The sequence below is a fragment of the Lipotes vexillifer genome, unplaced genomic scaffold (assembly GCF_000442215.2).
Source record: "Lipotes vexillifer unplaced genomic scaffold, Lipotes_vexillifer_v1.1 scaffold831, whole genome shotgun sequence".
Taxonomy (NCBI): Eukaryota; Metazoa; Chordata; class Mammalia; order Artiodactyla; family Lipotidae; genus Lipotes; species Lipotes vexillifer.
In genome coordinates, this window is record NW_006791661.1 from 599804 (window position 1) to 612510 (window position 12707).

The 12707-nt window shown below is 37.7% G+C and overlaps 1 protein-coding gene across 2 annotated transcripts in view; it reads left to right on the forward strand.

Annotated features, from left to right (window-relative positions):
- The window catches only part of KCNIP4 (potassium voltage-gated channel interacting protein 4), a 971743-nt gene that overhangs the window by 436191 nt on the left and 522845 nt on the right, over positions 1-12707 (forward strand). The window contains exon 1 of one of the 2 annotated variants that reach the window (XM_007464477.1): positions 2433-2615. The exons of the other annotated variant lie outside the window; for it this stretch is intronic. Within the exon in view, the coding sequence (XP_007464539.1) occupies positions 2516-2615 (100 nt within the window). The 5' untranslated portion in view covers positions 2433-2515. Of the gene's footprint in view, positions 1-2432; positions 2616-12707 lie in introns of those variants that run through there. 2 annotated transcript variants of the gene reach the window in all.

Genomic DNA, 12707 nt, shown 5'->3' on the forward strand with positions numbered 1-12707 from the left:
GGCAGGCGGACTCTCAACCACTGCGCCACCAGGGAAGCCCCATGTTATTTAAATTCTATGAGGTATAGTGTTTCTCTGTAAATCTCATCTAATTATATTTATTTTCAGAGTAACTAAGAGGGAAAAACAAAGTAAAGCATCTGGTATGTGGTAATTACATAATTAATGGTGACTGTTGTTATCCAACAAGTATCTATACCGCACGTCTATATGCCCTCCACGGAGGCATGTGGGGAGCTTAAAGGGAAGGAAGATGTGACTTATGCCCTCTAGAAACTTACTCTTAAGTTGTGAAGATGTCCACCCAATTGGCTATAATATAAAGTACTGTAAGAGAAAAACAAGTACTATAAAAACACAAGAAAGGAGAGATTTCTTCCAATTCTGCTTGGAGAACTTTCATGGAAGAGTTTTAGGAGCCCGAGAGGCAGAGTTAGTGTGGAAAGGATTTTCCAAATACATGCAGTAGTTTTGAACAAAGCCCAGAGATGGAGAAGCTCAGAATGAGTCTGGAGGAAGGAAGCTGAGCTGTCAGGTAGAGTGAATGAACAGAAGTAGGGCCAATGAGGTGCAGTCCTCAAGCTGGGACCAGATCATGTAGTGACCAAGATGCTGTTCCAAGGATCTTAGACTTTATTCAGTAGGCAGATAGGGAGCCATGGAAGGTTTCTGATTAAGGGAACGATAAGATGAGGGTTGCATCTCAAAGTAATTACCCTGGCAACTCTACGTGGTATGCATAGAGCATGGAGAGACTTGTGATAGAAACAAGAGCCAGTAGTGATTGAGCACTTATTCTGTTCTAACAGTATTACTCATTAATCCCCTCAACAGTCCAATGAGCTAAGTGCTACTGCCATGCCCCCTTTTACAGATGAGGACATTAAGGAAGAGAGTTGTTAAGTAACTTACCCAAGGTCACACAGCTAATAAGAGGTCAGACCTGAGTCCAGGCAGTCAGACTCTGGAGTCCATCCTCCAAACCATTACTCTGTATTGCTTCAAAAGCGGACCAGGGGCTTCCCTGGTGGCGCAGTGGTTGGGAGTACGCCTGCCGATGCAGGGGACGCGGGTTCGTGCCCCGGTCCGGGAAGATCCCGCATGCCGCAGAGCGGCTGGGCCTGTGAGCCATGGCCGCTGAGCCTGCGCGTCCGGAGCCTGTGCTCCGCAACGGGAGAGGAGGCCACAACAGTGAGAGGCCCGCGTACCACAAAAAAAAAAAAAAAAAAAAAATGACCGGAAGTCAAGGATGCCTGCATGCTACCCTGCCCTGCCTCTGCCTGATGTTTCTTCCTCTTCCTTGCTCCTCAGTTTGCTCATCTCTGAAATAGGAGACTTGAATTGGGTTTCTGAGATGCTTTCTAACGCTTGGGTTTTTTTTCTTTTTTGTTTAAATTCTGTATTTGAATGTGGGCCTGATTTGATCAGTACAGTAATGGAGGAAACACAAACGTGAAATGCTTGTGCAAGTTAAAGACAGAAACTCTAAACAAGTTTTGTTTCTGACTGATTTTTTTTTCTTCTGAAACTTTCTCTTGCTCCAAATTTACTCCAATCAATTAAAACCATACAAACAAGCACAGAAGGTACACAATGAAAAAAAAATATGTACATGTTTTGGTGTATTGAATGGCAATGAGCTAATACATAAGGTAACTGCTCAACTCTCAGATTTACAAACATTAAGAATACTTACTAATTTATTGTAATCATGCTTTGAATGTGATAGTTACTACTCAAACCAGAGTATTAGTTCACAATGACTCACACAGAGCCCCAGGATAAGGCAACTCATTGAAAAAAGAAAGTCAATATTGAACCAGTCCCTTAAACCACATTCCTCTCTGCGCTCAGCTAGTTGGGACAAAATACACACTTTGCTTTTCCTGACTAGTAAACAGGGTTTCTGAAGCTGCTGAATCCAAGCTGTCGTTTCTCCTCTCAGCATTTTCCGGTTTTTCTTCTTAGTTCAAGATGCGGTGCTCTGGTCCCTGTCTGCAGCGGGAGTCCAGACTCTGGTTAGTTTCCGTTTCCAAGGCAACTGACCAGCCCAACAAAGCCACAGCGGCGCCTGGCGCGCTGGTCCCGGGGCCGCGGAGCCATCACTGCCGTGCGTCCTGTTTTCTCCGGACCTTCCTGGTGATCTCCCGGGTCTTCGGGTGATCTGCGCGTTACTTCATGCGTGGCTGTCTCTTTGTGTAAGAGTGATAAAGAGGAAGCTGATAATTCGACAGGCCCGACTTTATCCGACTGCCACTTCTAGCCTCTGCTACAGTAGACAGGATGAATGCATTTTCTCTCATTCACGCCCTCTCTCCATCTCGTCGTCTCCTCTCCCTGTCTCTCTCTCTCCCCCCCTCCTTCCCTCTCTCCCTCTCTCTCTCCCTCTCTCTCTAGCTCTCCTCCTCCCCTTCTCTGGCAGTAGCCTTCTTAATGTAGTTTAATGGCTTTACAAAGAAAGCCAGGCAGAGGAGCACTTCTCAGTAGCTGTGGTCGGACCATGACCTAGCTGACCATGAACTTGGAAGGGCTTGAAATGATAGCAGTTCTGATCGTCATTGTGCTTTTTGTTAAATTATTGGAACAGTTTGGGCTGATTGAAGCAGGTTTAGAAGGTAAGGGAGTGCTTTTTAGTGACTTCTAAAAATTCTCTGTTTTGCAATAAAAATTTCTTAAGCGAGTATAAGAGGCACCTGAAATGAGATCAGAGAAATGTTACTCTGGGGTGGACATAAAGAGAGGTGGGTTTTTCAGGGTAGGAAAGATTAATAAAATACACTTTTTGCAAGTTTCAGTAATGTTTTCAGAGCAAAAGAATGTTAAAAGTATGAGAAACACTTTGAATCAAAATGTTAGAACCTAAACTGAGATAAAATGTTTATGATTGGTATGTCTGCTTATATTGAGAGTATTTAGGCCATATTGATGTTATATTATTTTATCTAATATCCACGTTTATTGTATCGGCAAATTTTATTTGGATATATTGTGAGGTCCACTTGTTTATTGCTATGTAAATGCATTCATCAAATGGAAATGTTTATACATTGATTATAATTTCCTGTGGTTTAAGATTGGAGCCTAAGAATGATAAGCTTTTTATAAGGTGTCTCAAGAAGTATTTATAACATTACTTATTTTACATCCCAACGGAGATTCTAAGGGGCAGAGTCCCCAATTCATATGACAGATCTTAACATAGATTCCAAAGAGCCAATTGTTTTTCAGGTGTTGCTGTTTACATTCATCAGATGCTCATTCCCCTATTCTCTTTAACAATCTCTCTTTCTTTAAAAAATAAGGTGTGTACTTGCCTGTATCTTTTCCTGAATTTGATGTTTCTTTGAGAATCTGAGTAAATTCAGATGATTATTTTCTTACTGTGCAGAACACATTTGAGAGTATATTTGCATATGGCCAGTAATTGTTTCTGTAAAGTTGTCAGAGCAATTTTAAAAGCATCCCTAGGTGATGTTTGACGTACTTATGCTTTAATATTCTTCTTGTTTCAAATTTTAAACTTGAGTAAAAATGAAAATATGTTATAAATGTATTTACATTCACAACTAATTCAGTCCTCTGGAGAATGACTGCCACATGTGACATAAATAAGGCTGCATTTACAAATAGCCAACGTCAAATTACAGTAAGTGTGTCACTCAGATGTAGGTTATAGAAACCTACATTTGTAACTGGTTGTGTGTGGGGATAGGGTGGAAAGCAGGGTTTGTTGAAGTAATTTTGAAGTAAGTTTGCAGAATGCTTTTTGCAAGCCCTCTCTGATGGCAATATTTGTAGTTCTAAAAAGAGGATAAAATTCTAAATTCTGGGAGTAGTGATTGCTCTTTAAAATTGACTTTATCTTTTGCATTGTTGTGATAAAGCAATAACTTGGTTTGGCTTCTCTGCCCTTTAGTGTGTGTTATTTTCCTGGCAAATGTGATCGGGACCTCCCATTTTAATGCCCTGGTTTTTATTCTCTCTGAGACTGACAGTTCCTTGGAGTAGTGTTGGTATTTCTAGCTGTGTTGAGGGACTTTTTTTTTTTTTTTTTAACCTGAGTTCATGGATGATTTGTGGTCATTCTTTAAACTCTTTTGACATTTTACTGTGCATTTTGTGATGAAACCTCCTCTGGTATTGGTTTTGTTTTAGGAGCACGAACATTTACTCTCCCAAATGATAGCATGTGTTTCCTTCCTCTAAGGACTGCTAACCTTTATGAAACTATTTTTTCCTATTCTTTATTATATTTCAAAATATACTAATTTGCATGAACCGTTTCTATCTTGTATTTTATATTTTACAGTATCAGCATTTTCCAGGCCAACATTGTACTAATACTATGGAGAGAATGTGCTTTCTCATAAACTTCAATGTAAACCCATATCTGAATTCCAGGTTTTAGAAAGTATTTTGATATGGTGAAATGTTAATGACCACGTGAAGGAGGAATTATACTCAGTATGTAAAAGTTGATAGAGAAAGAGAGCAATAGTGCTTTCCATTTTGAGGTTTGTATAAGACTTATCACCAAAGTCAATGCTAGAGTCAGAAAACCTTCAAAACAATATTTAAGTTGACCACACACTTTGTTTACTGGAGATATAAAACAAATAAACAGACTGATAAGTTCTAATTCATTGAATATAGTTTGAATATATAGATCAGAATGCGCACACTTTAAAGTTACAACCTAGTTTTAATGAATAAAAAGTATAAAGAACATTTAATATCAAAATAGCATCTTCATAGATTTTTCTGAAGCTTTCTTCAAAACAAACACGGGTGCTCATTTCATTCAGATTTATTTTCAAATAAGAGTTGTCTTCCTCCCCCCTCATTTACATATCTAAGTTGAGGATAATGATTTCTTTCACCTTCCTTATTTCTGTCTGCTCAGGTGACCTAGTAAAGAAATTTGAGTATTAAGTAGAAAAATTTGAACCTAAGTTAAAGCCCTATGAGGATGATTTTGAGGGGTTTTTTTCCCCCTAAACAATTAAACCTTTTCACCTAAACTTATAACTGTTTTATAGTGTAGTCATCATTCAGAATGTAGGTTTTTTGTATTATTACATATGCAACATGCATTACGTCCTCAAGGGCATGTATAATACTATGTTTGCATAATATAGTTATTGTCTTGCTTTAAGTATGTATAGAAAAAATGTACTTCAAAATAAATTGGTAACATTACAATCTGAAATATTTGTATTTGCTTATCTTTGAGTAGTACTTTGAGCTTCCATTCTTTGCAGAAGACTGTGGAGTGGGTCCTGGGTCCTTCTCTTCCAGTCTATGTATGATATGCATAAACACATAATGCTGCACATAGATCCATGGCATGTATTTATAAACAAAAAAAGTTTCATTTAGCAGGTAACAGTCTTTAATATGAGAAAATAAGACAGTAGTAAGAGTACAGACTCTTACCCCTCCTTTGCCACTCTCTTGCTTTCTAACCTTGGGTAAGCTACGTTACCTCTTTAGTTGTCTAAAATGAGAAAACTGGACTTGATAACCTTCATGTAAGTTTCCATTTAAAAAGTTCTATAAGTCTATCAGGTAATTAAACTTTGATCATTTATATAACACATATCCTTTTTTATGAAATGGGTATCAATGGCCTACTTTGGGATTGATATGCAGTGCTGTTACTAGGCTGATCTTTCCTTCTCTTCCATAGTGGGATAATTCATCATACCTCAGGAGATTTACATTGTATTTCAGGAGAATAGGGAAATGTCCTTTCCTGTAGCTCTAGAATTTGACATTTGGGGCTACTATTTTAGGCATCCATGTGATAGAGTTTCTCAAAACTTACATGGGATTTCAACAACAGATAAACACATCATGTTATAATTTATTAATGTTTCGTAGTTCAGTTCTTTTCTTTCTTTTCTTTTTCTTTTTTGCAATTCAAAGTTCAATATTTCTTTTTAAGAAAAGAAATAATAATACCAGGTCAGTATGCATGCAAATAATATTTTTAACTTGAGCAAAGTTTTGAGGATAATGCACAATGCCAGTGTTTTGAATTCACAGATTCTCTCTACTTAGTGAGGAGTTCAGGAAGCTCCAGGGTTATGCTGGTTTGGAACACTCCTAAAACCTCACAAGAGTAAATTACCTCTTTTCCAGCTATAAAAATGAAAGTGGTTTTCTGTTGACACATTCCAGGGAGAAATTGAATCAAAATTTTAATGGCAAAGCTATTTCATTATCTCTATATGCAACACTGGGCTGTGAAAATATCTACTTTTCATCCAAATATGTATTAAATCATGCTGAAATAGTTACTGAATTGAAAAAGAACCATTCTTCTCCCTACTACTAACCTTGATAAAAGGCAAAATTTTACAAAAATGCAATAACACACGTGACTTGAAAAAAAAATCTTTTATTGGTAATCCTCTTTGATAAAAAGACAGAAGAAATTAACTGATAATCTAATTAATCCTTTTGTAGAATACACATTAGAATTTCTTTTGTATTTATTGAGCTCACTTTATTTAGCAGATTATCTGTGATGCTGTAATACAGCTTCTCCAAGAGTTCTAAGCAAGGCATTAGCCATATACTCAAAGATGGATTTTCAGAACCCTGGTTCTTAATTCTGCTGTGCTGTTGACAGAATTGTGGGTGTGTTGGGTCTGTCAATAAACTGGGCCAACTGGAAAACTGTACTGACTGTGTGACCATTCCATGATGTTTAATGAGGATCAAGGGACTGGAGACGACTGGGAGGGGCTTATGATTTCTATCTCAGATCGCTTAATTGAAATTTACAAAGCAGACTCTTAAAATTCTCCTAGAATTCTGCTTCTCCAGATGCAATGGGATGCCAAAGTTATGTGTATTTCAACTATCTGGAAAGTCTTTCTAAAGTGAAATGTTTAAGAAAGATAAAAGAGTTTATAGAGATACTAGAAAACTTAAATTATTTTTTACACAGTCTCAGTGTGGAATAAAGGGAATATTCATACAGTTTGATCTTCTTTGGGGTCTTTTATAGTGAATATTTCAAAAACATTAATGTCAACAAAGGGGCTATTGGAAGAAGAGGGTTTAATGTGGTCAGAGATTATATTCAGAGGATCCAGAATTATTTTGCTTGGTTTCTAATCACTGTTTCACCTCTTAATAGTCATATGATATGGGGCTGTTACTTGACCTCTGTAATCCATATTTTTTATCCATAAAATGAAATAATGATAAATAATATTAATATTTGATTTATTGAGGGTTACCAATGTGCAAGGCAAGTTTTAGACACCAGTATGATATTAAACTGTGTGTTAAAATGTTCTCTAGGATAGTATAGAATTAGTATTAATATTAGTATACTACTATTTAATTTTCACCCTGGTCCTCTGAGGTAGGTACTATCATTCTCAGTTTAATGATGAGAAAATTTAGAGCTATAGAGGCTAAGTAACTTGGCTCAAGGTTACTCAACCAATAAGTCATAAAGCTGGAATTCAAACTCAGGCCATCAGGTTCTATATCCTATTCGTTAATTTCCTAGACATTACAGCATGATGGCAATGGCAAATAATTTGGTGAAGGGGAGAAAGTGTTAAGGCAAGTATCCATTAACTCTTTCTACAAGGCTTTATTGAATACATTCTCTGTGTGAACACTCTCAATCACTAACATTGTTTAATAAGCAAAAATGTTCATACTGACATACTGACTGTAGTATTCTACGCATAGCATAGAGAATATTATAAAGCCCCTATCTTATAAATTAGACATAAAATCTTATAACATAAATGAATCTTCATTCAATTTCAGTCTAATCAAAGACAGTATTCAGTTGGGCTCTGGGGTAAAAATTGAGAAGAAAGTCGATATATGTGTTCCGTCTCAGACTGAGCCCAGTTTCTATCTGGTTTGTCTGTGGGTGACAGGTGGGACTGCTGGAAATAGGTGGGACAGAGAAGGGCTGGTGAAGGAGAAAACTCTATATATTATGTTACGGTGTAAAGATGAGACCCTGAGTCCGGGAAGGGGGTTATTTATAAAAGGGTCTAAGATTTATGAGCAGGACTGATTGGAGCATGGATAAAGGAATAAGATGATCCACACTGGATTTTGGATCAAGTGCATCCAGTGTTGGTTTCTAGTATAAAACAAGGGTTTTAGTCTTGATAAGCATGGTCATCAACAGAAAACACATACTCCAGCCTTTATCAGCAGGTATAAAGCATGAAGGAACACTGTTCTAGCTATGGGGAACAGAGTTCAAGGGAGGGAGGAAAGCTTAACTTAGCTGAGAATTCACTACTGGGCAAACAGAGTAAGAGGAGTGTTACATATGCTATGCCCTGGAATTATCTTATCTGGCAAGTGAGATTGTAGGTGTTATTTCTGTTTTGCAGATGGATGAAAATGGAGATTCAGAGAGATTAATAATTTGCTCGAGGTCACAGGGGAATAAGTGAAGGAACCTGCAATAGTTGCAATACCTTCACGGTGATACTGATCCAAATGACATTCACTATACTACAGAAAATAAATATTCAGAAATGGGATACATTTTACACAGACAGATAAAAGCCACATTTAATATAAACCTTAATATAGACTATCCCTTAAAATTGTTACTTTTTAAAATTTTGACTTTTATTTTTTGTTTTACTTCTACTTCTGTGTAGAGGCATTCTATGTAAAAACACAGCTATGATAATGAACAAAAAGAAAATGAGGAAGAGGAAAAAAGGAAAGATACATTTATAAATCACATAATTGAAGCTCTGATTTATTAAGGCTTCATAAAATGGAAAATACTTAGAAATTACCAATTCCAAATCAATCATTTCATAGATGAAGAAACTGAGTCCCAGAGAGAATAAATGACTTACTGAATGACTTGATTTTGACAGGCTTGTCTCTGCAGAGAAAAAATCTAATGGATTATACTCAGACAGTAAACTTCAAATATAATCTAAATTGCACCAAATATTTATCCAAATTATAGCTCTCCTTAATTCTGCTAGTGGACCAGTCACTTTAAAGTTCAAGGATTCTAAGATGTGGGTGATGGGAAGTGGTTTTGTGCCTTAGCTTTGTCATTAGAGATAGGTGCCACCACAAAGAATCCTTAGGCTGAGGGACTTGGTCATAAATTGAGGTGTTTTCCACCTTGATGACTTGTCTGAATAAGTTAGTGGTAGAGAGTCATTACCCCCTGACAGTCATTCAGTGACCCCAATGGATGAATTTCTGGAAGGCACAGGCTTAATAACCAGTAGATACATTTACAAGTCACAAGTGTACGTATCCTAATTGTTCACCACTCTGATTATTAAAAACAAGAAGCACCTTGCTTATTGCTTGCACCATCTCACACCCATGAAATTGGTGAAATTTACCCCCAGTGTCCAGGCTGTTGGGGGCAATTATTTGAAAAGCACTGAATGTCATCAAGATGAATCTTACTGCTAAAAATATACCAATAGCATGGTTCAGCTGTTACAGGGAGGCTGCAGAGTATAGATGCTAAGAACATACTCTGAAGCCAAAATAATTGGAATTAACAATAATTAAGTCCTGTCTCTAATATGTATTAGTTGTATGATTTCGGATAAGCACCCCAACCTTCTGTGCCTCAGTGTCTTTATATCTTTAATAAGAATAATCATAGCACCTCCCTCTCCTGTTTGTTGTACAGATTGAAATGTTACTATTTGTGTGTGCTTAGAGCCAGCTCTAGAATATTATAAATGATTTGTGTGTTTTGCCATTATGTCCACGCACATCATCTTTCTTTCCAAAAAAAGGAAACCACCACTCAATATCTAAAACCAAAAGCTGAATTCATTGCTTGCTAAGCAAGTGAGAGCCGCACTTGTAGGATACAGTTGTTCAGAGAAAAACACCGCTAATGTTATTTAGAGTTTTAAGCTTTCCAAAGAGTGGTTATTATTAATGGGAAGTTGTCATTGATCAACTGAGTTGGGTTTAAAACTGGTTCTGGTGCTACTTGTTAATATAATTGAAAAATGATCATTCATTTCCTTTCTTGAAACTACAGTACAGGAACTTTTTATTTTCACAGTAAACAACATTTAAGATTATTTATTGAGCACCTCCCAAGTATCAGCCGCTGTTCTAGACACTGGAGATGCAGCCTTAAGGAAAGAGAAAAGATCTTTGTTCTTGCAAGCTGATCTGCTAAATTTTGAGATACAAACTATAAATGCTACAAAAATGTATGGAAGACAGAGTAGTTATAGTATAAGTCATTCATTCATTCACTAAATATATGTGTCTCTACTATGCTTCACACATAGTTCTAGGCACAGTAATGAGCACAGTCCAAGTCCTTGTGGAATTTATATACTATTGGGGAAACAAGACAAAAAGATAAAGAAACACAGGAATATATAATCTGATATTTAATAGAAACAAGCACAAAATGTAATAAGGGGACAGAAACAGGCATGTATGTTATAAGAGTGGTCAGAAAATGCCTTTCTGAAGAATTGATTTTACTGCCAATAACTGAAAGAAAGGAGTGTATGTGACATCGTAGAGTCTGGAACAAGAGGATTCCAAGCAAAGGCATGACCAAGTACAAGGGCCTTTGTTTACAAGTGCATTTCTCGTGTCCAAGGAACACAGATTTGCTGGTGGAAGTGGAGCAGAGTGAGCTGGAAGGTTGGTGGTAACAGTGGAGGGATGGGCAAGGGCGCAGCATACATGGCCATCACAGGACTTTGGGTTTTGTTGTTTGTGTACTGGGAAGTCACTGAAAGATCAGGCTAGAAAGTCTCTATGAGTCCCCTATTCCAGCTTATTTTCTGGGCCTTGATATTTTTCACACCATATCTGCCTGCCCCAGTGTCAGCAAGGGGTAGGCAGACACCGCTTTGCCCTGCCCCAGACAACTGCCAGGACATTGACCTTTTGTCAGACTTCTTTTATCTGGAAGAATTTCCTCTGCTTCACATGACCGATCTTTAGCATATGCTGTGGACTAAATATTACTTTCTTTTGGTTGAGCTCGATCTGCCCTTTTACCAGCCCTGTGAGGTTGGAAAGCAGGTCTAGTCTTCATTTCTCCTTACCAGGCTGCTTCAAGATCCTAGGATACAAACCCTACTCTTAATTGCATCTATAAGAGCGGTGTAAATTGTCTCAGTAAGACTTGGCTAGAGAAGGTATTTTAAAAACAATCAAATAATATTCCTTGAGCACCTGCCGTAGTGAGAGTATTAAGATAGTGGAGGCAAAGAGGCAGATTTCACAAAAAGGAAAGCCATGTTGTTATCCTTTGAGTAACTCCTCCTCTCCCACATATTAGCTTCAAAGATAAGTATTCAAATTGGACACATTCCATATTGAGATGAGAATAATATCCCAGACATTTGAACTAATAACATTTTTTTGGAACTAGAAAGAATTATAGACACTGTAGTCCAACCCCCTCATTTTATGAGTAAATTGAGGCCCAGGAAGGTTAACTGACTTGTTAGAAATGACAAAACTAACTGGTAGCATTAGATACCATAATAAGTATACAATCTATGATAGAGTGATAAATTACATTCTAGGTGAGAAGCTAATAACTTTACATTTTATAGTATCTAATTTTACAAAACCATGTAAGAATAATCTTATTAGCTATAATTACAGGAATTCTGGCTCTTAAGATTGTATTATGAACATTTTTTCATTATATTGCTATTTTCTGTTGTTTTGTCTCAGGAAGATGTGGGGGAGGGGGAGGTTTCTGATACACAGGCAAAACTAAGTCTCCTGAAAAAAACTGTTGAGGTATGCCAAAACGTGATCCACAATGGTGAAGACACACCAAATGCTTGGTGCTTAGGCATTCAGGCAGGCATCAAATGAATATAGGAGTGGGGCCTCGAGTAGGGAGGTCCCAGAGCTGGTGAGTAAGAAGTTGGCATCAGATGCTAATAATACCAGTAACACCTGAATGAGAGATTTGTGGAGTCTATGCCAGGCACCATGGCCAGCACTGTCTGTGCATTATTCATGTTGACAACAATTTTTATGAACCAGTTATATAATTGAAGATTAAAGAAATGAGAAAGTATATGCTGTGGAAGTTTCAACACTTGGATCATATACCTAGAGGTGGTCTAGCTGGGATTAAAATCCATGCTGTCCACTGGAGAACACAGGTTCTCAGCCACCATGTACCTGCCTCTCAGGTAGGGCTAGGTCATGGTCAGAGACAGAATTACCTTGACGTAAATGAAGGTTAAGCCATAGATTTCCTTAAGTATGTGGGCCCGTTCCCATTCCCATTGTAAATAAATATTAACTTCCACACCAAATTTTGTATATGTCATTTTTCCCTCTTTTTAAAAAGATTCTTATCTTCCAAATTATATAAGATTCAGGCCTGACCTAACCAAGATCTGCCCCTACTGTGAGCTTAGAAAATCTTGCATTTTCTGGCACATGAAGTCCATGGCTGGGGATACAGAAATAAAGGTTCATCCACTAAGACAGGAAGCTGGATACAAACTTCCCGTTAGGGGTCCCCATGTCTCTCTGTGAATCTCCATGGCTACCCAGGCTTCACGACTGGCACGATAAGGAAGAGACCATCTGGCAGCATGACATCTCCAGGTGTGGCTGGCTGTAGGGGGAATGAAGTCCAGTTCCCCACAGAATTGACTCAGGAACTAGTTGTGCTTGAACCTGCAGGAAGGTCCCAAGGG